Genomic DNA, 23,206 nt, shown 5'->3' with positions numbered 1-23,206 from the left:
GCAAAGGATTTTTATTGCAGCACTGCTCATAATAGCAAAAAAAAAACTGGAAAGAACCAATCTTTCATTAATAGAAAGAGGAAGGACGAATAGAAAAAAGGAACAAAATATGATACATATATGTTACAATGTTAACAAACAATATTATAAAATGAAATGGCTCTATGTATATTAGCATAGATCATTTTCAAAACATAATTTTGAGTGGAAAAGCAAGTTGCAGAATTATACACAGGGGAAGATACTGCTTTACACACTTAAACAGCATGTCCCAAGCTATGCATTGGTTATGGATGCTTATGTAAGTATGTAAAAGGGTGGAATGGGCTGGAAGGATACACATCAAATTTACAGTAGTGGTTGCTTCTGGGTAGAGGGTAGAGGGAAGACAAGGTTGGAACTGGGAAGTGGCAGCTTGATAAAAGGGCTTTAACTTTAGGTATAAAGTTTTATTGTTTTTCACATGCCATCAAAGGTGGGGAAGCAAATTTGGCAAAAGACAAAAGTTAACGTATATTCCTGGTGGTAGAAGTATAGATAATATAACTTTTGTACTGTTTTGCATTTTGAAATGGGGGTCACTGTACATATCCACTAAGTCATTAATTTATATCATACAATATTCAGAAAATACAGTATACCCCTTTCTATGCTTAGTGCCCAGTCTCATCCATGTTTTGCCTTCTTCAGAGGCAGGAAATCACTGTTACCACTAACTTCTTGCATCTTTTTCTCTCTCTGCACACACAAACACACATGAATATATATATATATATTTTTTTCCTATGTATGGTAATATACTGTATCTTTAAGAACTTTTAATACCTGTTCATCTAGAAGTATTTTTTTATTTTTAATGCCTATATAGTATTTCATCCTGTCTTTTTGGAAGGAATAAATGTGGAGGAAGAAAGTGAGAGGGAGGGAGGAAGGGAGATCGGGCCTCCGTTGCAGAAGAAAGGGTAATAAATTCAGTAGACAATGGGGAAATCTTGAAGGTTCTAGAACAAGAATATGATAGTATATCCTCCTTAAGAAGATTAATTTGGGAGTACTTTGCAGGATAAATTGGAGGGTGGGTGAGGCTGGGGATGAATAAATCAGGTAACAGACTTAGTCAAAGATAAGAGGTAACAAGCACCTAATAAACCTTAGTGATAATTAAATGAAAAAGTGGGAGTGTAGGCGGAGCAATTGCAAAATAAGGTATATTAAGACTCTATGACAGAGTGACTGGGTGGGAAGGAAGGAGTTAAAGATAATGAGCTCCAAGTTTTCAGTGAATTAAGTACATGAAAGAACAATGATTTTACAACCAGAAATGGCCAAGTCAGGAAGAAGAGCTGGTTTGACAGGGAGAGAATTGAAAGTCCATTTTCGGACACACTGGACACAGGGCTCTGAAGTGGCTGCTTCAGAAAGTAAATGAAAGGAGCTTGGCTAATAGGAGGTATTCAAAATGTTTGCAGTGAATTAATGAATGAAATACAGTATAGGAGCCAAGGAAGGGAGTCAGGGCTGCTTCTGTGAAATTGGGAGATACCTGCATCGAAGTGAAGGTAGAACTTTATGGAAGAAAATGGGTGAAAGTACGATCCTGTTTGTTTCTCAGCAGTGCAGGATGTTGAATGTGGGACTGTGCATATTACTAATTTCTGTGTAATATGTGGTCCTACTACTATAAATGGAGGGACACAGCGGAAAAAATTGCTGGGGCACTCTGGCGCTTTGGCAGTCTGGAACTTATTACTGATTGGTGAAAAAGTGAGATCCATATCCATGCCACCTTTCTAGTGGCTGCAGGATCATCAGATTCAAGTGTCCTTACAGTCCTGACTCGCTGCACCAGGGTTTTATGGGTTGGGAGAAAGTGATAAACAGAGGAAGTGGGGAAGGAGACTTTAAAAAAGAGGTTGGAGTAGAAGCAAATCAGAGATGATTTGGATTCGTTTCCTCATCATTTCCATCCCTGCTCCCTTTGACCTGCACTAATTCATTTACTCATTCATTCTTTCCACAAACATAATTGGGTACTTGCTAGGTTCAATGCACTGTTCTTAAAGCTAAGGATATATATGAATGAAACACAAAACAAAAAGTAGCCCTTCTCTTAAAGTGGTCAGTCTAGTGAAATTACAGGAAAATCCTTTCTGGTATTTTTCCTAAGGCTAATAGTGGATTCAGAATTTCTACACAGTAAGGGCTTAGGGCAGCCATCTGGTGGGCACTAGGAACTTATTGTAAAGCTATATTTATTTACCAAATCAACTTTTTTTTTTTTTTTTTTTTTTTAAGTGTATTATTTGGTGGTGGCTTGGGCTCCTCAAGGATGTCACTGGAAGTTAAAACCCCCAAGGCCACCCTTTTGTTTAAGTCAATGTTTTAAGACATGCTTTTTGAGTTTATATCACTGCATTGTAAATAATTAACTGAATCCAAAAAGCACACTTCTGTGGAGTGTGAAGCCTGCACTGATAGGAATGAAGCAGGGACAAACAAGTGTCACTTGGGGCCATTGGTGACTGAGTTCCTGTATCATGCCTGTTCTGAGCAGTGCAGGAAAGAGCTTGACCTTTGCAACCTGTTTGTGCATACCAGCGTGGTCACATGACCCTGGGCAAATCCTTTACCCTCTCTGAGCTTCATATCTTCCCCTGTAAAATGGAGAAGATAAAGCCATGCTGCAGATTCTTACGTGAATTAAATCTGCTAACCTGATGTAATGCCTGACCTGGAGCAGGCTCTCCATAGACATTTCTTACCTTTGTCTCTTTGTTTCTGTGGTCTCCAAGTGAGTAACAGAGGCTGAAAGAGGAGAATGGGCAACACATAGAAGTTCTTTCTCACTTGCCTGTCCTCATCCTGCCTAAATCTGTCATACCCAGGTGGGAAGGACTCACGTACACTTCCCAGAGGCGTTCTCCCCGAAGCAATCAGAAATATTTCACTTCAAGTCTGAAGAACTGTTTAGAATTTGGACAGATTCGGATGATGCACAGACTAGGCACACCTGATCCACTTAGAAAGAAGCTGACATTTTCCGACCTCTCAACTGCCTTTTCTAAATCCTTCACTACACGCTTTTCTTTTCCCACTCTCTTCCCACTGGAGCTGGTCTTGGGCATCTGCTGACCTGCCAATTGCTGCTCCACATTCATCAAATAATATGGCACCTACCATTCAGACGTCCCTTTCCTACTGAGTCTCACTGTCATTCGGGGCAGCCTCCACAGCTATGAAATGTGATGCATCCGAGACATCTGAGTCCCTAGCTTCACAAATTCTTTTCTTCCCTTTGCTTCAGCCTCTCCACCGTGGCCACCTGAGTCCTTGAATCCAAGGTGCTTCACCTCCACAACGGTAACCTCTAGTACAGCATCTTATTTCCTGAACACAGCTTCCTCTGTTTCCAGCTCTTACTCTCTTTCTCACTAAACCTGTTCTTCAACCTTACTGAGATATTTGTGCCCTTGATCTTCAACTTCCTAATAAATCCTTCCTTCCTATCATCCTGTCCCTCCTTCAGCTTAAGGTCTGTGTTTTTTTATTTAGATGAGTCTCTCCTTACCTCCTCTGCCCCCTTTGTCCCTCCACCCCAACTGCTGACCCCAATCTCAGATCATTCCAGGTATCTGCCTTTGGGGCTTTTTCCTACCTGAACTACTAGGCATGGTGAGAGATCACAGCACCGTGTGCACTGTTGCATCAGTTGGGACCCAGGGATACCTGTAATCCTTCCACAGTTTCCTACCCCAGCTCTTTTCTGTTGCCTCACGCAATTGGAAAACTGGACAAGGCCCCACTTGGAATCCTCCAGGGACTCCTCATCCTTGTTAAGGTAACAGAGCATCCAATGCAGGTAGTGAATCAACCCCTGCCTTCCTCTCCACCTCTTTTCTTGTCATTTACTCACTGAGCCATATTCTCCATGACTCAATCTGCTGTGGTTTCCTGAAGGCACCCTGCTCTCTCACATGTTTGTTTTCCTGTACTTGCTACTGCTTCTGCCTAGAATGTCGCTCCACGTTGTGGTATGCTGGACAGGTACCTGCCCTTTGTCCAAGATCTCTCTAGCCTGGCCTTTTCAGGAAGCTTTATCTCAAGCTCACTGCAGAGGATTTAGTACATCTCCCCTTGGGACCCACAGCACCCCTGGCCTGCCATCTCTGTGTGCTGGATAGCAGCTGTTTGACCCTCCAGATCCCCTTTCACCCTGTATTGGCTTAAAACGACAGAGATTTATTGTCTCCATTCTAGAAGCCGGAAGTACCACATCAAGAAACTGGTGAGGCCATGCTCCCTCCGAAGGCACGAGGGAAGAATCTGTTCCACGTCTCTCTTCTAGCTTCTGGTAGCCGCAGGTATTCCTTGGTTTGTGGATGCATCACTCGAGTCCTCCATCCCCACATAGTGTTTTCTTTGTGTATCCGCACAGTCTTCCCTCTGTGTCCAAATTTCCCTTTTTTCAGCTATCAAATTTTTCTCATAACACTATTAAAATAATAATTTTAATATTTTAATATTTCACTAATTTTGAAACAAAGAAAAAATAATCTTCGAAATTGAAGAGGTGACTGACAATTATCAACACTTATTTTAGTTCTTTTATGGGTCCCAAACCTTTTATTCAGTGTGGCACTCTTGTCTTGTTCCCCAGTATTAGTTGTGAGCTCTTTAGGGCCATAATCATATTTGGGCTTCTTTCTGACAGCACCTGGCAGAGAACTTTGTACATAGTATTTATTTCTTGAATTGGACACAGACATTCATTTCTTGGAATGTATATGTTTCATTTAAATTTCATTGTCTAATTCATTGCTAACATACAGAAATAAAATGAACTTTTTTACGTTGACTTTTTGTCATGTGACCTTGCTAAGTTCACTTATTTGTTCTAATATTTTTCTATAGATTTTTTAGTGTTGTTTACATATACTATCATTTCATCTGAAAATATAATTTCACTTTTTTCCAATATAGACCCTCATTCTTTCTTCCTTCCTTCCCTCCTTCCCTACGTGTCCTTCCTCTCCCCCTCCCCGCCTCCTCCTGCCTTGAAGCCTTTCTTGACCATTATTTTATCTTTCCCACTACTATATTCAGAAATACAGATATGACTGGGGTCGTGCACCAAGGGCCAATAGCATAGAGTAATGTTTCTTTAGGTGTGATACAGGAACTGAAGTAGAATTACTTAACGGTGTTTGATAAAACTGTAGATTCCTGGGGCCCATGTCGTTCCTCATTCATACTCTGAGAGCAGGGCCCTGGAATCTGCATTTTAAACAAGCTTCACAGGTATCATTCATACTAAATTTAGAAAACCTCTGCGTCATAATTAATTATGTTTGTATGTGTGGGTTTGTGTGTGTGTGGGTACACAGCATATCTTTCTGCTATTTGATATGGAAAAGATAACAACTAAGGCTCAGCAAGGTTAAAACGCTCACTTGAATTCATTCAACAGATAAGTGGCAGAGGCAGGTTTTGAACCCAAGTCAGAGCCTGACTGCTTCCTGGGCATTCATAGTTTATGTTCCAAGTTAATTTTGCCTGAATTGTTCATAAGATTTTCCCAATCATTTGCTTTGCTTTAGCTTTGTGAAGTTTTTTTTACAGCCTCACATAAGGGAGAAAGTTTTATGATTCATTTAAAAATGAAATCTGAAACTTACTTTCTAAAAGCAGTTGTTTCCTTTTGATTTGCAAATTTTTATTCAAAGATTCATGTTTGAAAACCAGCAAAGCAATGAATTCTCTAAAAGAAGAATTTTTTGGTTCTTTTCAGATGTCTTGTTAACAATCCTGTGAGACCAAAAGAGTTGAAAAGTATATGAAAAGAATCAACAATTACTATTAAAAATCCTTTCTCAAACTACAAATTTTACCTTTAATACATGAAAAAAATTTTAATGCAAAAATTAAATATTAGCAGCTAGGATTCAATACATATGAAAAGAACTTACCATAATCAAGAAGAGTTTATTCCATAACTATTAAAATAATTTATTAAAGTAGCTCGCCATGTTAATAGGGAAAATTAAAAGGAAAAAAGGATTATTTCTATAAAAGGAAGAGAGCCTTAACAAAGATCAACATTTATTCCAATTTCTAATTTTTAAAAATTGGTAAAATGTGAATAAATGGAGATTTCTCTAACATGAATCAAACATCTCTCTTAAGCTAACAGTCAGCAATATGCTTAAGAGTGAAACTCTAAAACATTCTCATAAAGCCAAGAACCATACTAGGTATCTCTTAAGACAGTTGTCCAGTTGTTAAGACTCTGTGCTTCCATTGCAGGGGGCACGGTTTTGATCCCTGGTTAGGGAACTAGGATCCTGCATGCTGCGTGGGCAAAAAAAAGATTGTTACTTGTTCTGTTCTGGAATTTTTAGTCAAAGTAACTAGACATCAAAGCTAAATACCTCATGAAAAAGAGGAAAGAATAATTTGTGTAAGTACTATGATTGCATTACTGAAAACAGAAATTATGTAAGAAAAACTATTAGAAATAATTTTTGTAAAGCTCAGTTAAGTTGGCTGGTTTCAAGCTAAATAAAATATTTTTATGATATAGCAAAAGCAATGAGTTAAAATATATCAAGGGAAAACTATCTTAACTATCTTAATAGAAACAAAAATACAAAACATCTAGAAATTAATAAAAATGTAGGATTGATATGTAGAAACTTTTTCAAAAACATAGAGGAAAATAATTTCCCAACTTATTTTATAATTTTAATGCAAACTCCATCAAAATCTTTACGGGTGACAAGGCAAATTTAGAATGATGACATTTCAAACCAGTAGGGAAAAGATGGACTATTGGTTATTGATTTAGTGCTATTTATACTATTGACTAGTCATTTAGAAAATATAAAGTTGAATCCCTACCTCACACCTTACACCAAAACAAATTTGATAGATTAAAATCTAAATGTGAAAAAGGAAACCATAAAAGCAGTGGAGAAAATGTGTTGATAAATAATTATACGGTCTGGTGTGGAATTTTGAGTATCTTTATTTTTCTATTTATATTTTCTGTTTTCTTTCTTCCTAGAGTGAATATGTATTAAAAAGTGATTGTGTGATATAAAAAAAAGTTTTTTCCTATGTAGAGCACTTAGGCCAACAAGAAATTATGGGACAAGGGAAGTGATTCTTTTTTTCTTCAGGTCCAAGCAAAGCCCAGGTTTGGTTCATTCTGACATATTGGATAATATTAGTTGTCCTTGTTTAATCTTTTTTACTCAAGTAGTTTTTTCTATGTTGTGATGGATGAAATAATCATATATTCTCCTTTTCCTAATCATAAGGCACGGGGTCTCCCAGAAGGAGTGGTGATTGATGACAATAGGAAGCCAGCATGCTATCAATATAACCAGAATATCCATGCTGTTGCTGAAAAGGAGTCAATGAAACAATTCTCTTCTTAAAGTGGTTGTTTCTTTAAAAGTTACTTTAATTACATTTTAAAATATGTGCACACTTTTATTAACAGACATTACAAAAATTCTCTGTTTACTATTTATTGACTACTGGCTGCTAGTTGTTTTCATTAGTTGTATGACTACTAGGGTGAAATAAAGAGCATTATTTATGGCTATCCTCACTGGAAGATGTAATGTTTTAAAAAATGAAGTGTGCTTTTTACATTTTCCCACATCAAATGATTTTTTTCTTTTTCTTTTTTTGGTTTTTGCTTTTCTATTTTATTCATAACAAAGGCAAGCTTCCCTCCAAAACTCAGAGATCGGTGGTAGAAAAATAACAAAGGAAAAATCCCCAATCCGTATAATAAAAACCTGGGAGTGCAGGTTAGGGGGTGTGTGTTGTGGAGGAGGGGAGGGATGGATGGATAACCAGCCACAGAGGATCAGGTGGAGGTTTGGTACCTGCTGAAGTTGTCCAGGACCCGTCATCCTCTCAGCACGTTGGCCTTCTGTGGGTCTTCGTCAGCAGGACCATAGCAAGTGACATTCAGTACAAGAGCTGGTGTTCTTGGAGCCCATGAACAGATACTGGGGTTTTGTTTTGTCGACTGGAAAAAACGCACAACTTAAAAGTTGAGAATTATATTTTATTCGGGGACATTACTGAGGACTATAGTCCAGGAAGGCAACCTCTCAGATAACTCTGAGGGACTGATCCAAAGAGGTAAGGGAGGAACAAGAATATATAGGAGTTTTTACTGGGAAAAAAGAAAAATCATGTAGTCGAACATCAAAAGATTACTGCTAATCACAAAAAGACTTCTCAAGTTAATGATTTTAGTGCTTTTCTATGTATGGGAAGAGTCAAGAGTCTGGGCTCATTGAAATTATTCCTTTGATATGCATCTTAACTATCAAGGGCCAGTATCCTCTTTTCTCCATCCTGAATTCCCCCAAGGGCGCACCTACCCTGGCGTCTGCAGTGGCTGATGGCTGGATAGTGGACAACATTCATCTGTTGTTTACTGGAATGGTAGACAACATTCTTTGTTTACTGAAACAGCAGCATTTTAAAAAATCCACAGTGTCCTTTTGTTTTTCTGCTGACACCTAGCACTTTATTAGTGGGGAGCCTTGGTCTGGGAGAGGGGAGGCTGGGATGGATACCTAGCACCCATCTAGGCCCATTTTCCTGGACATCAGGTGTTATCTCCGTGCAAGTTTGGAGGAAACACCCTTAGAGATGAAATCCCCAGAGGACAGCACTGTGACTGCCAAGCAGCAGGGGTTGGAGGAGCATCCTGGGCACAGCTGGGCCCTTGGGATGACAGGGCTTCAACGCTGGGCTCCGTGTCCATGGTTAGAAAGCAGTGGCTGTACCTGTGCACAGGCACATTGTTGGGGCCCACCAGGAACTTCTCCAAGTTCCAGGCCATGTCACTGCAGCACACTGAAGACCAGGTGAAGTACTTGGGGTCAGTCATGAGTGCAGGGATGTTGTCATTGGACGCCGGCAGAGCCTCAGGAAAGAAGGCAAGCGCGAGTGTGCCCACGTGCCATTCATGTTACCTGAAGCTGGGCTGGAACCTGCTGCCAGGACAGATTTGGAGTTCAGGATCACTTTGTTCTTGGCGTTTTCCTGATGCCTGAAGTGGTTGCCCGGGAAGCTTAGCACTATGTGTATCAGAATAATTTAGGGGGACTTGTTGAAATGTGGATCAGTTGTATCTTTATTCACTCCGAAATTTGAATACCACTTGAGACCCTTTTTTTTTTCTGAATGCCTGTAGAAATTCACAGTTGATTACACCCATTTTGGTATTTTATTTTACTGCTTTTCATTGTTACTTAATTGTTGGATGTGCCTGTGAGGTCCCTATAGTTTTGTTCCACACCTACATTGCCTAAATATTTCAAAGCTGGAGTAAATACAAATTAAAAAAAAAAAAAAAGAGTTCTACACCTCTGAATTTTAAAAAATACACAAAACCCTTGAATTTAAAAAAATACACAAAAACCTGACTAGTGATCATGAAGTGCTTGGATCATGACTGTATTCTATTAAAAAATAATTCGTACATATAACTGGAAATAAGATTGTTATTTCAGCCTTAGAAGAATGATAGAGCGAAACTTTTGATTACATATGTAGATATATAAGGAGTCTTCCTACTAACAAGACTTTTTTTCTCCCCAGCTATTAAGCTAACCATGAAGAAAATTATCATCAATACACGGCGCTCTTTTGTAAACATTCCCAATGTGATTGTACCAGATATTGAAAAGGAAATAAGAAGGATGGAAAATGGAGCATGCAGGTAAATGCATGCTTTTTTCTATGTTTTTTTTTTTTTTTTTTTTTTTCTGGCTGTGTTGGGTCTTTCTCTAGTGCAGGCTTTCTCTAGTTGCAGCAAGCGGGGGCTACTCTTCGTTGTGGTGCATGGGCTTTTTCACTGTGGTGGCTTCTCTTTGTGTGGAGCACAGGCTCTAGGTGCGCGGGCTTCAGTAGTTGTGGCACACAGGCTCAGTAGTTGTGGCGCACAGGCTTAGTTGCTCTGCGGCATGTGGGATCTTCCTGGACCAGGGATCGAACCTGTGCCCCCTTCATTGGCAGGTGGATTCTTAACCACTGCACCACCAGGGACGTCCCTATGTATTTTTAATACTAGCCAAAGTTCTTCAATTTAAATAAGCTTAATTTCAGTTTAACTTTTAATTTGAAACCTTGAACTTTGTACTTTATTTAATTTAGTGAATTTATTTATTCTTTAGGGCAGCCTTGCTTATCTAACAAATGAACATAGATATTATTGTGGTGATTCTTTAGATGCACCTTTGCCAAATATTTCCTTAGTCACTGGCAAGACCTTTCCTCATGGGACATTTCACAACTAAAGGGATAACATTACCATAGAGAAATGTGAAAAAATACAAAGTGTGAAATGCTAACGTGTTTTAAAAGTATAATTTAAAGTGGTCACCCTATAAATGAATAGAATTTGTATAAATGTGGTTGAATTTACTTTTAGTGGAAGGCAATGTTATTACAGGTTCAGAAAACTGTATAACATGACCTGAAGTACAGATATCATACTTTCGATTTGATAAATATTAACTAATCAATGCATCAAACAATACAAATATGGAAGACCTAGAAAGTAGTTTCTTAATTACACGTATTTTACTGGATTGTGCATATACTCTGTCTAATTCTGTGTATTCTGAACAGTTCTCATCTCACTCTTATTAAAAACTATTGTCTGTGTTCGTTTGAGAGAGAAAGAGATGAGAAATGAGACCTGTCCCCCCACAAGGGTTTAAGACACTGATCTAATTAATCTCTGCCTCCTATTGAACCATAGCTCCTTTTCTGATGATGACGACAGTGCCTCTATATTTGAAGAATCAGAGAGTGAAAACACTCATGCAAGGGATTCCTTTAGAAGCAGTAGAGATGGAAGGGGACAGCCATCACAGAGGTGAGCAGTATGATCTATCCCTCCACGTCAGTTTTTAAACTATTATTTAGATGAAAGAAAGCTGTTCTACTCTTCCCCTCAGTGGGCTTGGCCAACACTCCCACTACCCAGCTACTCTGCAGGATCTCGGGAGTAAATTGCTACTTCTGTTCCTTACCCTCTTCTTCTCTTGGGAAACTGCCGCTGCCTGATGATAATTCGTGTCCATGGGGCTCCAAGCCATGAACACTCTTGCTGATCATTTTCCCTGAGACCCGTGTCTGTCCCTTAGGAAACCTCATGCCTAAGTCCTCTCTGATTTCCTCCTTCTTTCTGATCCTTCTTCCAAGCAATTATATGAGAGAGGGTTTAGCTGTCATTCTCTAAAATGCTCTCTTCCATTCAATCCTACTTTCAGGGAAGCAGAGCACTAGGGTGAGTAACGAGACGAGAAAAGCTAAAAAATCCTTAGGGAAAAAAGCACTTGTAGAAACTTCAAACGTGTGACCCTGAGAGTGTGGAAGGAGTGCGGTATTGGTGTGGATCAGGGGTTCCCATCCTGTCAAACATATTTACTTCTACTTTGTTTTTTTCCCTCTTTTTTTTTCCCCCTCCTGTTTCTTTTCTCACTGACCACCTTCAGCTTTCATACTGTTTTCATTTGTCTTGTCTTCCCTTCCTATCTTCCCGGACGATCTAAGTCTTAATCGCTTCCTGGGAGTTAGTAACATCCAAACTGGCTTACTCAGGGTGTGGAGGATGGTAATGTGATGCATTGTGAGCATTGATTAATAAACATTTATTAATTACTTTGGTTCATGGCCCTGGTATTCAGCAACTCATGCTTCATGGAGACTCTATATTTTCCAAAATCATCTAGGCACTGGTTAGTAATGGGTAGAACCTGAAAAGCATTTGTTCTTTAAGACTTTTTATTTACTGTGGACATTACACACATGGTGACTATTATGATTTCACTGTGCTTTTTCATTTCCCAGGGAGCAGTACTTGCCTGGAGCCATTGCACTTTTTAATGTTAACAACAGCAGCAATAAAGAGCAGTAAGTACATTGACAATAGTAAACCAAACCTTTGTTTTTAAAGAAAGACAGTAAAAAGGTAGAAATACATCTGAATGTGTTATACTGCAGATATTTATTAGGCAAACTCTATCTAATCCAATGGAAAAGTTTTTCCATTATTTTGTCCTTTGGTTATTTCCTCCTGAAAAATGTAGCTACTCATGTTACAGGTAATACGTATGTACGTATGTATGTATTTGAATACGCGTAGAAAAACCATGTCTATAGCATATATGAAATTGCCCCACCATGTGGTTAGGGTTAGGGTGGCTGACAAAATAAATAAAACATCATTAATCCTTCCCATTCTGAGCCAATGTGTCTTAGGTCAAGTTTCCCAGGAGACAGTCTCTGAGAAGGAGCTTTGTATACAGAGCTTTATTGGGAGTGCTCTCAGAAATGATACCTAGAAGGGAGTTAGGGGAGTAGGATTGGGTAGAGGGAGAAGTTGAACTTCAGAGAACAGAGCTGATGTGCCATGTGATGCTATGGGGAGCTCTGGAGAAGGGATGGCCCTTCAGAGTTCTTCCATAGTTAGGCAACAGGACTGGGCTTTGTGCCCATGCACGGTCATTGTATGAGGACTAGGAAGGGGTGCATAATTTTGAGCATGGTGACTTCCTTCAGCCAAGGCCAGCCAAGAGAGAGGGAAACTATGAGCTGGCAGCAACCCAAACTGGATAGTGGCACTGGTCTAAGCCCTGAGGCAAAAAAGCAAATTAGTATCCATAATATATATTGATGCAAGTCAAGATTATTTGATGCCCTTTCCATGGTGTAATTAACTTGCCCTCAAGTGACTGATTGCTTTCCTCAAGTAATGGTGCTCTTTTAGAGTCATAACATTAGTCTTTGTACCTGGAAGACTGGACATTCAGCAATAGCAGCAGTTAGATCGCCTGGGTGAACGGGACCTCATGGGTTGGGCCCATGTATAGTCTCCATCTCTGCCACAGTGGTGGCTCCATTCACATCCACCTTGTGCCAGCACCGGGGATGCCAGTGACAGAGGCTGTCTTTGTCAGCAGGCTGATTTACTCTGTCTACTTCGTGGTTCTTTTCTTTTCCATGGCACCTGCTATTTGATGGGCATTAATATGGGATACAAAGGTTTTAAAACCTTGTGCTCATGCCCATAAAGTCCATTCAGTCTGCCTATTCTCCAGAATTATTTTTCCCGATCTTGCAATATTTTTTCATCAGGTCCCTGACCAACCACCCAATGCATTGTGACTGCCCATGAATCCTTGTATATTCTTTTTTTTAAAAAAATAATAAATTTATTTATTTATTTTTGGCTGCTGTTGGGTCTTCGTTGCTGCTTGCGGGCTTTCTCTAGTTGCAGAGAGCGGGAGCTACTCTTTGTTGCAGTGCACGGTCTTCTCATTGTGGTGGCTTCTCTCGTGGCAGAGCACGGGATCTAGGCACGCGGGCTTCAGTAGTTGCGGCTTGCAGGCTCTAGAGCGCAGGCTCAGTAGCCGTGGCTCGTGGGCTTAGTTGCTCCGCGGCATGTGGGATCTTCCCAGACCAGGGCTCGAACCCGTGTCCCCTGAATGGGCAGGTGGATTCTTAACCACTGTGCCACCAGGGAAGTCCGTCTTGTATATTCTTAATTTGGGTCATTGCCTTTTCCCCACAAAGTAGATGATTGTACACTGCTTAAAGCTGTGCCATTGGTAAGATTAACTTCACTATCTTTTAAGGCCACCTCTAGGTAAGGCTGTATTGTAGGCAACAGCTCATTTTGGCTTGCATCCAGATGCTAAGCTGACCCACCCACAGATCATGCTCCATCAGTTGTTCCTATAAGCCCAATATATGGCCATGGGTCGGGGGGGAGGAATAGCCTTGATGCAGCAGTGATAGATGACATGGGGCGAGGGTGCCGAGCCACCTGCTCAGTCCCAAGTACATCACTTTATCATGTGATAGGTTGCAATACATCCTTATGACTTGTTAGTTCTGGCAGGATCCAGCTCATGGTCAGCAGTCATTTTCTGTCCCATGGTTAGATAATCCTCTTTCAGGACCCAATTAACATAATGTCATTGATATAGATATAGTGGACAAATGTGATACTCTGAGGAATGTCCAGATGGTCCAGGTCCCTCTAGATTATGTCATGACAGTGGGAGGGAGAGTTAACATAGCCCTGGAAAATAGTGTAAATACATACTGTTTTCCATCCCATGTGAATATGAACTGTTTCTGACCCTCTTCCCCGATAGTGGTTCAAAATAACACATTCACCATGATTGACCCAGAACCTTAGGAATATGGTACTGATTGGGTGAGTGTATTGTTTTTCACATCTGCCACAGTGACTACAATTGGAACTACTATTTGGTTGATTTTGCAGTAGTCTGCTGCCATCCACCAGGATCCATTTGGTTTTTTTGGGTTTTTTGGGTTTTTTTTTTTTGCGGTACGTGGGCCTCTCACTGTTGTGGCCTCTACCGTTGCGGAGCACAGGCTCCGGATGCGCAGGCTCAGCGGCCATGGCTCACGGGCACAGCCGCTCCGCGGCATGTGGGATCTTCCCGGACCGGGGCACGAACCCGTGTCCCCGGCATCGGCAGGCGGACTCTCAACCACTGCGCCACCAGGGAAGCCCTCCATTTGGTTTTAATAGGGGCCAGACATTGAATTAAACGGGGGTGTGATGGAGAAGCACCACCCCTGCATGCATTAGGTCTTTAAGGATTGCATTTCCTTTCCTGTCCAGGTTGCAATATTGCTTTTTGCCAGCAGGCAGGAGGCAGCTTTAGGGCTTCCACTTGGTCCTCCCCACTATGTTAGCTCTTATTCCACAAGCCAAGGAACTAGTGGAGATGAGGAGATGATTGTCATTCTGCCAATGACCAAATAAATGCATTCCATGTTTACATGGAGGAACTGGACAAATGACCACAAGGGGGCATCCTTAGACCCAGTGGAGGCCCCACAAATTAATACCAAACCACCATATGTCCCTCGCTTTAATGGGGGTGGGGCATGATGATGCTTTAGTCCCTGGATCTCAATATCAACTTGGGTCCTGTGCGAAAATGGCCTTTAATGTATCTAGGTATTCTTTTTTACCCCCAGTGTACAGTTACTTAAGTAAATGATCATTGGTTTTCTTTGGAGGAAAGACTGGGGAAATCATTACTGAATATACTTGTCATGGTGTTGCAGAGTCCTTCTTCATGGGAACTGGGCTTCTCCTCTGACTGGTGGTTTCATTTCTGAGAGCTAGGTCAGGTTTAGAAACTATTCAAGTGGTGGTGACTTTTTATTGGGGTACGTTGCCCTTAACCTCCTGAGCGTCCATTCCCAATTTGTTTTTTATTATAAATGTAAAACAGTACCCTAACAAGTCAACAAGGTGCCCATCTATCTAGGAATACGGTATTCTGTTAACCTCTGCCGTAGCACTCTGTGGGTTAAGACCCTGGCTACTATGCTCACCTTACTGATAATTAAAATGATCAGACCTGTTTCTCTTCTGATGGGGAAGCACTGCCACTGGTCTCTGTGATTTCTAGATCCTGTCATCCCTATTGCTCTCAGGGAAGTCTAGTTCTGTACCCAGTTCAGCATCTCTCACTATCAGCCCTGGTCTACAGAGGACAGCACCAGTGAGCTTCTCAGTAATGCTGGTGCCCCTCTCACCAGCACATTCCCTGTCATTTTTATATCCTCTGAGCCCTCTTAGGGAACATAATCAGTTGGTGGGCTATTTTTCTTACTTAGTGTATCCATTTTAGCCTACCACTTCTCTGAATCTTTCTGATACCTTCCTCCACCATGTGCCATGGTATTTTATAATTTATATTTCACTTAGTTTGAGCTGTCACGTTTTCTGAGCTTCTAAGCGCCATCCAAGAAGTGTGCCAGCACCATCTCCCAGGGCCTATGTTAGGGTGTTAAATCTTGTATCATAGGAATGTACTCCCATAGCAAAAAACTCCACCGTATCTAACTTTATGTTCTGTTTCTATTTGTACATGACAACCTTAGGTGCCAAGCCCCATCTCCTTGTCAATTTTATCTCCTATTTCTCCTTAGTAGCAGCTTTCCACTTATGCTGGGCCATTCCTACCCAGACTAAGTTCATTTGTATATCTGCACCTGAAAACCTCCCTCCCTTTAACATCCTTTCTCTTCTTAACCTCTCCAACTCTTACCCATACTCTGAGGCCTAGGTTTAGACCTACTTCCGTTTAACAGCCTTCTCTGACTATCCCAGTGGTAACGAGATGCCTGATCACTCATGTCTGAATAATACATTTTCCCAAGATATCTGAGCCAACAATGACAGCCTGCTATGACCTTAGCTCTGTCTGACTCCAGAATCCATTCTTCTGCTGATAGAGAAAGCCAACTGCAGAAAGAGCCCGCTAATCCCATATTCTCCACTCAAGAAGAAATTGTAACTCAAGAAGTAACTCTGTTACCACAGAGCTTTTTGTCTGCTCATAAAACATTGCTTCAGTCAGGATTACCCCTCTAAAGAAAATTGATGGCATTTTCTTGAAATTCTCAAAACTCTTATTCAAGTATAAATACAAGTGACATCAAGAAGCTTAAATTATAAGTACCCATTTTTTGGATATACATTGAGACTTTGAAAGTACGCTTTTGGGGACTCTTGTTTCTTAAATTTCCCTCCCTGGGTTTATGCCTTTATCCACCTCCATTTTCTCCAATTTTCCACATGCACTAATTCCCAGGAATTTTATTTGTTTATTGTCGGGGTGCATGTCTATTTCTTGTTGAACCCGCCATTAGGAGATCAGATTTCTGGTCTCTGAGCACAGGGGCAGGTCTTTGAACACAAAGCTCAGAATTCTTGCCCAGTGGAGAGGAAGGTAAACAAGAATGGAGGTGAGAATGTAATTTGATTATGTGATATATTGGTTTTTTTCTATAGAGAACCAAAAGAAAAAAAGAAAAAGAAAAAAGAAAAGAAGAGGTAAGTAAGACTTTGGCATGAATAGCCCCACATTTTTCTATCCATAACATTTTTGTATTTTACCAACTACATCTCTCACTTCTTCAGCAAGCCAGATGATAAAAATAAAAATAAAAAGGACCCAGAAAAGGAAAAGAAGAAAGAAAAGGACAAAGACAAGAAAAAGAAAGAGGAGAAAGGCAAAGACAAGAAAGAAGAGTAAGTATTTTTACTGGCATTGAAATTAGGAAGAAATTTGTGATGGGTTTAGGATGCAGAGATAATTTCCCACAAGTTTATAGTAAAGAGGCCCGGTGTAAAGACTAAATAAATTGTTATCAAATGTGAATTTAATTTTTTTCAAATTTCCTTAAAATTAGCAATGGTAGCCTTAGTTTTCTCATCAAGAATTTTCGGCGTCATGGTTAATTTCCTTCCTTAAGCACTGGTGAAGATAAACTTACCACTGGGACAGATTTAGGATCCAAAGAAAATTGCATTTCTAGGATCTTACCATCAATATTTTTGGCCGAAATAAAAAATTAATAATTTCATTAACATTTTTGAGTCATAAATACTGTATGGCAAATAATCCAAAGTAAAGTAGTCTCATTGCAAAAGCCATGCCTAATTTTGAGAGCAGTATGAATGCTGTCAAAACATTCGCTATTTGAAAGAAACTTTTTAAAACATTTGAGAGTTAGAGTTTCACAAGGATAAGGCTGAGTGATATTTTCAGAGCTATCTTTTTGCTTTTTATTAAAGAAAATATTGTCTTCTAAACGTAAAGAAAACTCTTTACTTATTTGTGCCTGTTAGAAATGTGTTGATGTTGTATAAAAGAAAAAATCCTTAAAAATATAAATTTGATACCAGAAAGTTTTAAAAAATGTCCATTTGATCATATAGTTCCTTCCTTCTTTCTTTTGCCCTCTATTGCCTCTCAATTCCTCATACACACTTAAGAACAAGCACTTTTTATTAGATTGTGTTATATTCTTCTCTCCATACAGATGAGAAAGAAGCCATGAGTTCCCCCTCACAATGTGGTCCCCAGTTGTTTTGTTGCCTGGTAGGGAGAGTGGGAAAATCATCACTGTCTCACCAACCATTGCCTACCCAAGGGGTCTGTGGGATATCCAGAGTTCGGCATGATCTATGCCATTGTTCTCTCTCAGTAGCCGGGGTGACAGAAGTGTCTGCAGCATCACAGTAAAACAGGGGCTTTAATAAAAGTCTAAAGTATGGTTTAATGTAAGACTAGTAATTTAACTATCTATCCACCCCTCCCTAACCAGTTTCTTATGACTAATGCACTTATGCCAAGCTAGTCTTCCCACTGTGGAGTGAGCTTCTTCAGCTTATTTCTAATTCATCAGTTGTGGGTGATGGGCATAACCATATTTGATTTTTATTTGAAATAAAATTTTTATTTGAAATAAAAAGATTCTTGTTTCTTGGTAACCTTCCCCTTTATTTCCAATTGCTGCTAGGGAGAAGAAGGAAGTCATGGTTATTGATCCCTCAGGAAGCACATATTACAACTGGCTGTTTTGCATCACCTTACCTGTCATGTACAACTGGACCATGATTATTGCAAGGTGTCTGTATATTTTTGTGGATCTCAAACCACTTCTAGTTTCCAAGTTAACTGACTTAACAGTTTGGCCTAGAGCTCTTTAGGATGTACCTCCTTTCTCCACCACAGGTTGTGAAGAGAGGTTACATCATTCTCAATGTGTTTTCCTAAGAGCAAGAGTAGCTGCTTTGGTTCCCAATATCCTTGGAAATCCAGTACTGGGATGGGGTGGGGTGGGGATACTTTTAAACTTTTGATTGCTCTATCATTTAATTAGAACTTTGGGAGAAACTTTATTTTCTTTGGCCTGCAAGAAAACAATTTTGCCAAGACTGGAAAAAGATCAAGGATCTAGGTTTTATAGAGCAAGATGTGTTTCCCAAGGGATATCTATGGTTCCTTGTCTTGTAGACAGTAAACATCTCAGCCATCCAGGACAAAGCATGATTTCCCAAGGCATTTTGGGTACAAATAGTCAACATGAACCTGGCTATCAATGTGTATCACCCAAAAATACTTTGACGTTAGCTTGAAGTCATTTATTCTCATTTGATGTTTTCACAAAGCTGACTAGCATAATGGAAAGGATGTTGAAATTCAGAAGTGTGAGAAAACTAAATCCAATCCTCAGATTTGGGAATAGATTTGGGAAAGCCATGGTTGATTAAATGGACTCCAAGGACCCCTCCTCGCCTTAGTGTGTTATACTTCTCATCGTGATAAAAATTATACAAAGAGGACTTTTACTTAAATTGGTCCCATTTCATTTTATTTATACAAGTTTTTCTTTTACAGAGCATGTTTTGATGAACTTCAGTCTGATTACCTAGAATATTGGATCATTCTTGATTACTTATCAGATATAGTCTATCTTCTCGATATGTTTGTACGAACAAGGACAGGTAAATATGTTCAGTTTTGGATGTTTTGCAATTTCATGCTTTTATCTCTATGTATAACTTGAAATTTCTTTTTTTTTTGTGGTACGCGGGCCTCTCACTGTTGTGGCCTCTCCCGTTGCGGAGCACAGGCTCCAGACGCACAGGCTCAGAGGCCATGGCTCACGGGCCCAGCCGCTCCGCAGCATGTGGGATCTTCCCGGACCGGGGCACGAACCCGTGTCCCCTGCATCGGCAGGTGGACTCTCAACCACTGCGCCACCAGGAAGCCCAACTTGAAAATTCTTAATTCAAGTATTCTTCAAAAAAAAAAAAAGACTCACAAAAATTTTTTTTAGAGGAAAAAGCACTCTTGAAAGCAAGAGTACCATATACCCACCCACAGGCTTAGGCCACTCCAGCTGAATCAGAAGGATGTTACTAGGCAACCTTCTGGATGTGGATTGATGGCTTTCCTCCATTTTTCTGTTCACTGGGTTTATACCAGGAGAGAGGAATAGAGAGAACAGAAATATTCTGCCAGTTCTGTGGGGAAAGGGTAATTGCTACCTAACAGAGATACCTTGAAGAGGCATGGGGAAAAATGTCATTGTACTCAGCAGAGCTGTACTAGAAATTTTATAAGAAACAGGATGTACATCCTTAATTCAACTTTGTGGTCCATGGTAAGGCATTATTGACCAATAATCTGGGCAGGATCTGATAGCTAACGACTTTAAGTATTCTTGTTAAGTAGGTATAAGCTCATTTTCTATACTACCACATGCAAAGGTAACCTGTGTATGCAGAGTATTGCTTTTAAGAATCATTATGTAAAATAAAGACATTCTCTAATATCAGTGCACTGGAACAATGCTTCAGTTCAGTTCTATGCACAGCTCTGGTAACCAGGATAGGAAGAGAAACAAATTTTTCCCTAGTGAAATATATCGCGGTACTGAAATTCTGGGTTTAACGCACAAGGTGCATGGTAGCAGCTTAGTAGAAAGGAAAATCCCAGATGTCTAAGGAAGCCTGGGAGGGGCAAGAAAGAGAAGTGAAAGCCTGAAAGTGAAGCCTCAAAGGACATATGCTTCACATTGAAGGGGCAAGGCAAGAATATGCACAATAGTCAAACAGCAAGGAGGTACCCAAGCTTCAAGGGTGGGGCTGGGATTCTGACAAAAGAGTGGCATGAGGAATTAAGCACAGTGCTAGAAAAAGAAAACTTTCCAAGAACACTGTTCATAAAAGGCATAGCTTTACCTGGACAAGATGCTGAATCTAGAGAGGTCTGTATATATACCTTGTATATATACATTGCATATAATCTCTCATTTCTGTGCTTACAAAGTTTTACTTTTTATTTCTGCAAAAGAACATTTTCCACAGCCATATGTTGATCAGTACTCATATCTTATTACATTGCTAAAAGCATATTTATTGGAATGAACTCTTGTTTTGAACTCAATGAAGTTTGTTGAGAGTCACTTTAGAAAAATTTACAGTGGCATGAAAAGGAAAAAACATTACTTTTTTTTTTTTTTTTCTATTTTAGGTTACCTAGAACAAGGACTACTGGTGAAGGAAGAGCTTAAACTCATAGAGAAATATAAATCAAACTTTCAGTTTAAACTTGATGTTGTATCAGTGATACCAACTGATCTGCTGTATTTTAATCTGGGCTGGAACTATCCGGAAATTAGACTAAACAGACTGTTAAGGATCTCTCGAATGTTTGAGTTCTTCCAGAGAACAGAAACAAGGACAAACTACCCAAACATCTTCAGGATTTCTAACCTTGTTATGTATATTGTCATTATCATCCATTGGAATGCGTGCGTGTACTTCTCTATTTCCAAAGCTGTTGGATTTGGAAATGATACATGGGTCTATCCTGATGTTAATGATCCTGAATTTGGCCGTTTGGCTAGAAAATATGTATACAGTCTTTACTGGTCTACACTGACTTTGACCACCATTGGTGAAACACCACCTCCTGTGAGGGATTCTGAGTACATCTTTGTGGTGGCTGATTTCCTAATTGGAGTGTTAATTTTTGCCACCATTGTTGGTAACATAGGTTCTATGATTTCCAACATGAATGCAGCCAGAGCAGAATTTCAAGCAAGAATTGATGCGATCAAGCAATACATGCATTTTCGAAATGTAAGCAAAGATATGGAAAAGAGAGTTATTAAATGGTTTGACTATCTGTGGACCAACAAAAAAACAGTGGATGAGAAAGAAGTCTTGAAGTATCTACCTGATAAACTAAGAGCGGAGATTGCCATCAACGTTCACTTAGACACGTTAAAAAAGGTGCGCATTTTTGCCGACTGTGAAGCTGGTCTGTTGGTGGAGTTGGTCTTGAAGTTACAGCCCCAAGTCTACAGTCCTGGAGATTACATTTGCAAGAAAGGGGATATTGGACGAGAGATGTACATCATCAAGGAAGGCAAACTCGCCGTGGTGGCAGATGATGGAATCACTCAGTTTGTAGTATTGAGCGATGGCAGCTACTTTGGTGAGATCAGCATCCTTAACATTAAAGGCAGCAAAGCTGGCAATCGAAGAACGGCCAACATTAAAAGTATTGGCTACTCAGATCTGTTCTGTCTCTCAAAAGATGACCTCATGGAAGCTCTAACTGAGTACCCAGATGCCAAATGTATGCTAGAAGAGAAAGGGAAGCAAATCTTGATGAAAGATGGGCTACTGGACATAAACATTGCAAATGCTGGAAGTGATCCTAAAGATCTCGAAGAGAAGGTCACTCGAATGGAGGGGTCAGTAGACCTCCTGCAAACAAAATTTGCCCGGATCCTGGCTGAGTATGAGTCAATGCAGCAGAAACTGAAGCAAAGACTAACCAAGGTTGAGCAATTTCTGAAACCACTTATTGACACAGAATTTTCAGCTATTGAAGGATCTGGAGCTGAAAGCGGGCCCACAGACTCTACACAGGACTGAAAAGCTGGTTATTCATAAGGACATGCCTCAGGATCCTTTTGGTGATGTGATGATGGCACCTGTAAGTTGAAAGAAGAGAATGATTCAGCTGGGAATTTTTCCTTAAGGAAAATATGCTTTGCTGCAGGGCACAAGGCCGTACACTCACTTGTGAGGTACTGTGGCTAAAGAATCATCACACTTAGAATTTTTCACAATGGATAACGTGCAAAGATATAAACCAATTAACTTATCAGTATTTATATCTTCTGATTTTTTCACATATGCTTCTTTTATGTAACACTCTTTATAAAAGTGAACAAGTATCCCTCACTTTCAGGCAATTTATATTGTTAAGGAGCAACTGGGAATTACCTGTACATCATGTTCAGGATACCATTTAAAAAGAATTAGAATGCAATAAAGTAAAATAAAACCTAAAGCTGTAGTGGATATTATTTATTTGATAATTTAGTAGAGAGTTTAGGATATTTTAGAGCTTCTGGGACATTTTAGGGACCTTAATCATTTTACTCTAGGGCTTGGGAAGAATGGTTGAGAAAAACTTCTTACTGATAAAAGCATGACAAATTTTATATATATATATATATATATATATATATATATACATATATATATGAAATTGAAAATCATAAGTTGTTATAGGAATCTTTTATAATAAAATTTTTTAAATTATCTGATTATTAAGGCCTGACAGCAGTGGCTACTATCTTCTTTCTCTGACTGACCAGCAATAAGAAAAAGAGATAAAGGTAATACTCTTGCTTGGTGATGAACAAAGGAAATTGTTGTTAGAAAAGGAGACCTGAAAGTTCTATGGTCCAGCATGGGCATCATGGGAGCTTCTTAGAAATTCAGAATCTC

The 23,206-nt window shown here is 39.7% G+C and overlaps 1 protein-coding gene across 1 annotated transcript in view; it reads left to right on the top strand.

Annotated features, from left to right (window-relative positions):
* The window catches only part of CNGA1 (cyclic nucleotide gated channel subunit alpha 1), a 51,978-nt gene extending 29,294 nt beyond the window's left edge, over positions 1-22,684 (top strand). Inside the window, exons 3-10 of the mRNA XM_032633298.1 lie at positions 9,634-9,754; positions 10,799-10,915; positions 11,893-11,955; positions 16,892-16,933; positions 17,021-17,131; positions 18,406-18,513; positions 19,287-19,393; positions 20,928-22,684. Of these exons, the coding sequence (XP_032489189.1) occupies positions 9,634-9,754; positions 10,799-10,915; positions 11,893-11,955; positions 16,892-16,933; positions 17,021-17,131; positions 18,406-18,513; positions 19,287-19,393; positions 20,928-22,342 (2,084 nt within the window). The 3' untranslated portion in view covers positions 22,343-22,684. The remainder of the gene's footprint in view (positions 1-9,633; positions 9,755-10,798; positions 10,916-11,892; positions 11,956-16,891; positions 16,934-17,020; positions 17,132-18,405; positions 18,514-19,286; positions 19,394-20,927) is intronic.
* Positions 22,685-23,206: the final 522 nt, after the last annotated feature.

The sequence above is a fragment of the Phocoena sinus genome, chromosome 5, assembly GCF_008692025.1.
Source record: "Phocoena sinus isolate mPhoSin1 chromosome 5, mPhoSin1.pri, whole genome shotgun sequence".
NCBI lineage: Eukaryota > Metazoa > Chordata > Mammalia > Artiodactyla > Phocoenidae > Phocoena > Phocoena sinus.
This window is presented reverse-complemented; position numbering and strand designations above follow the sequence as displayed.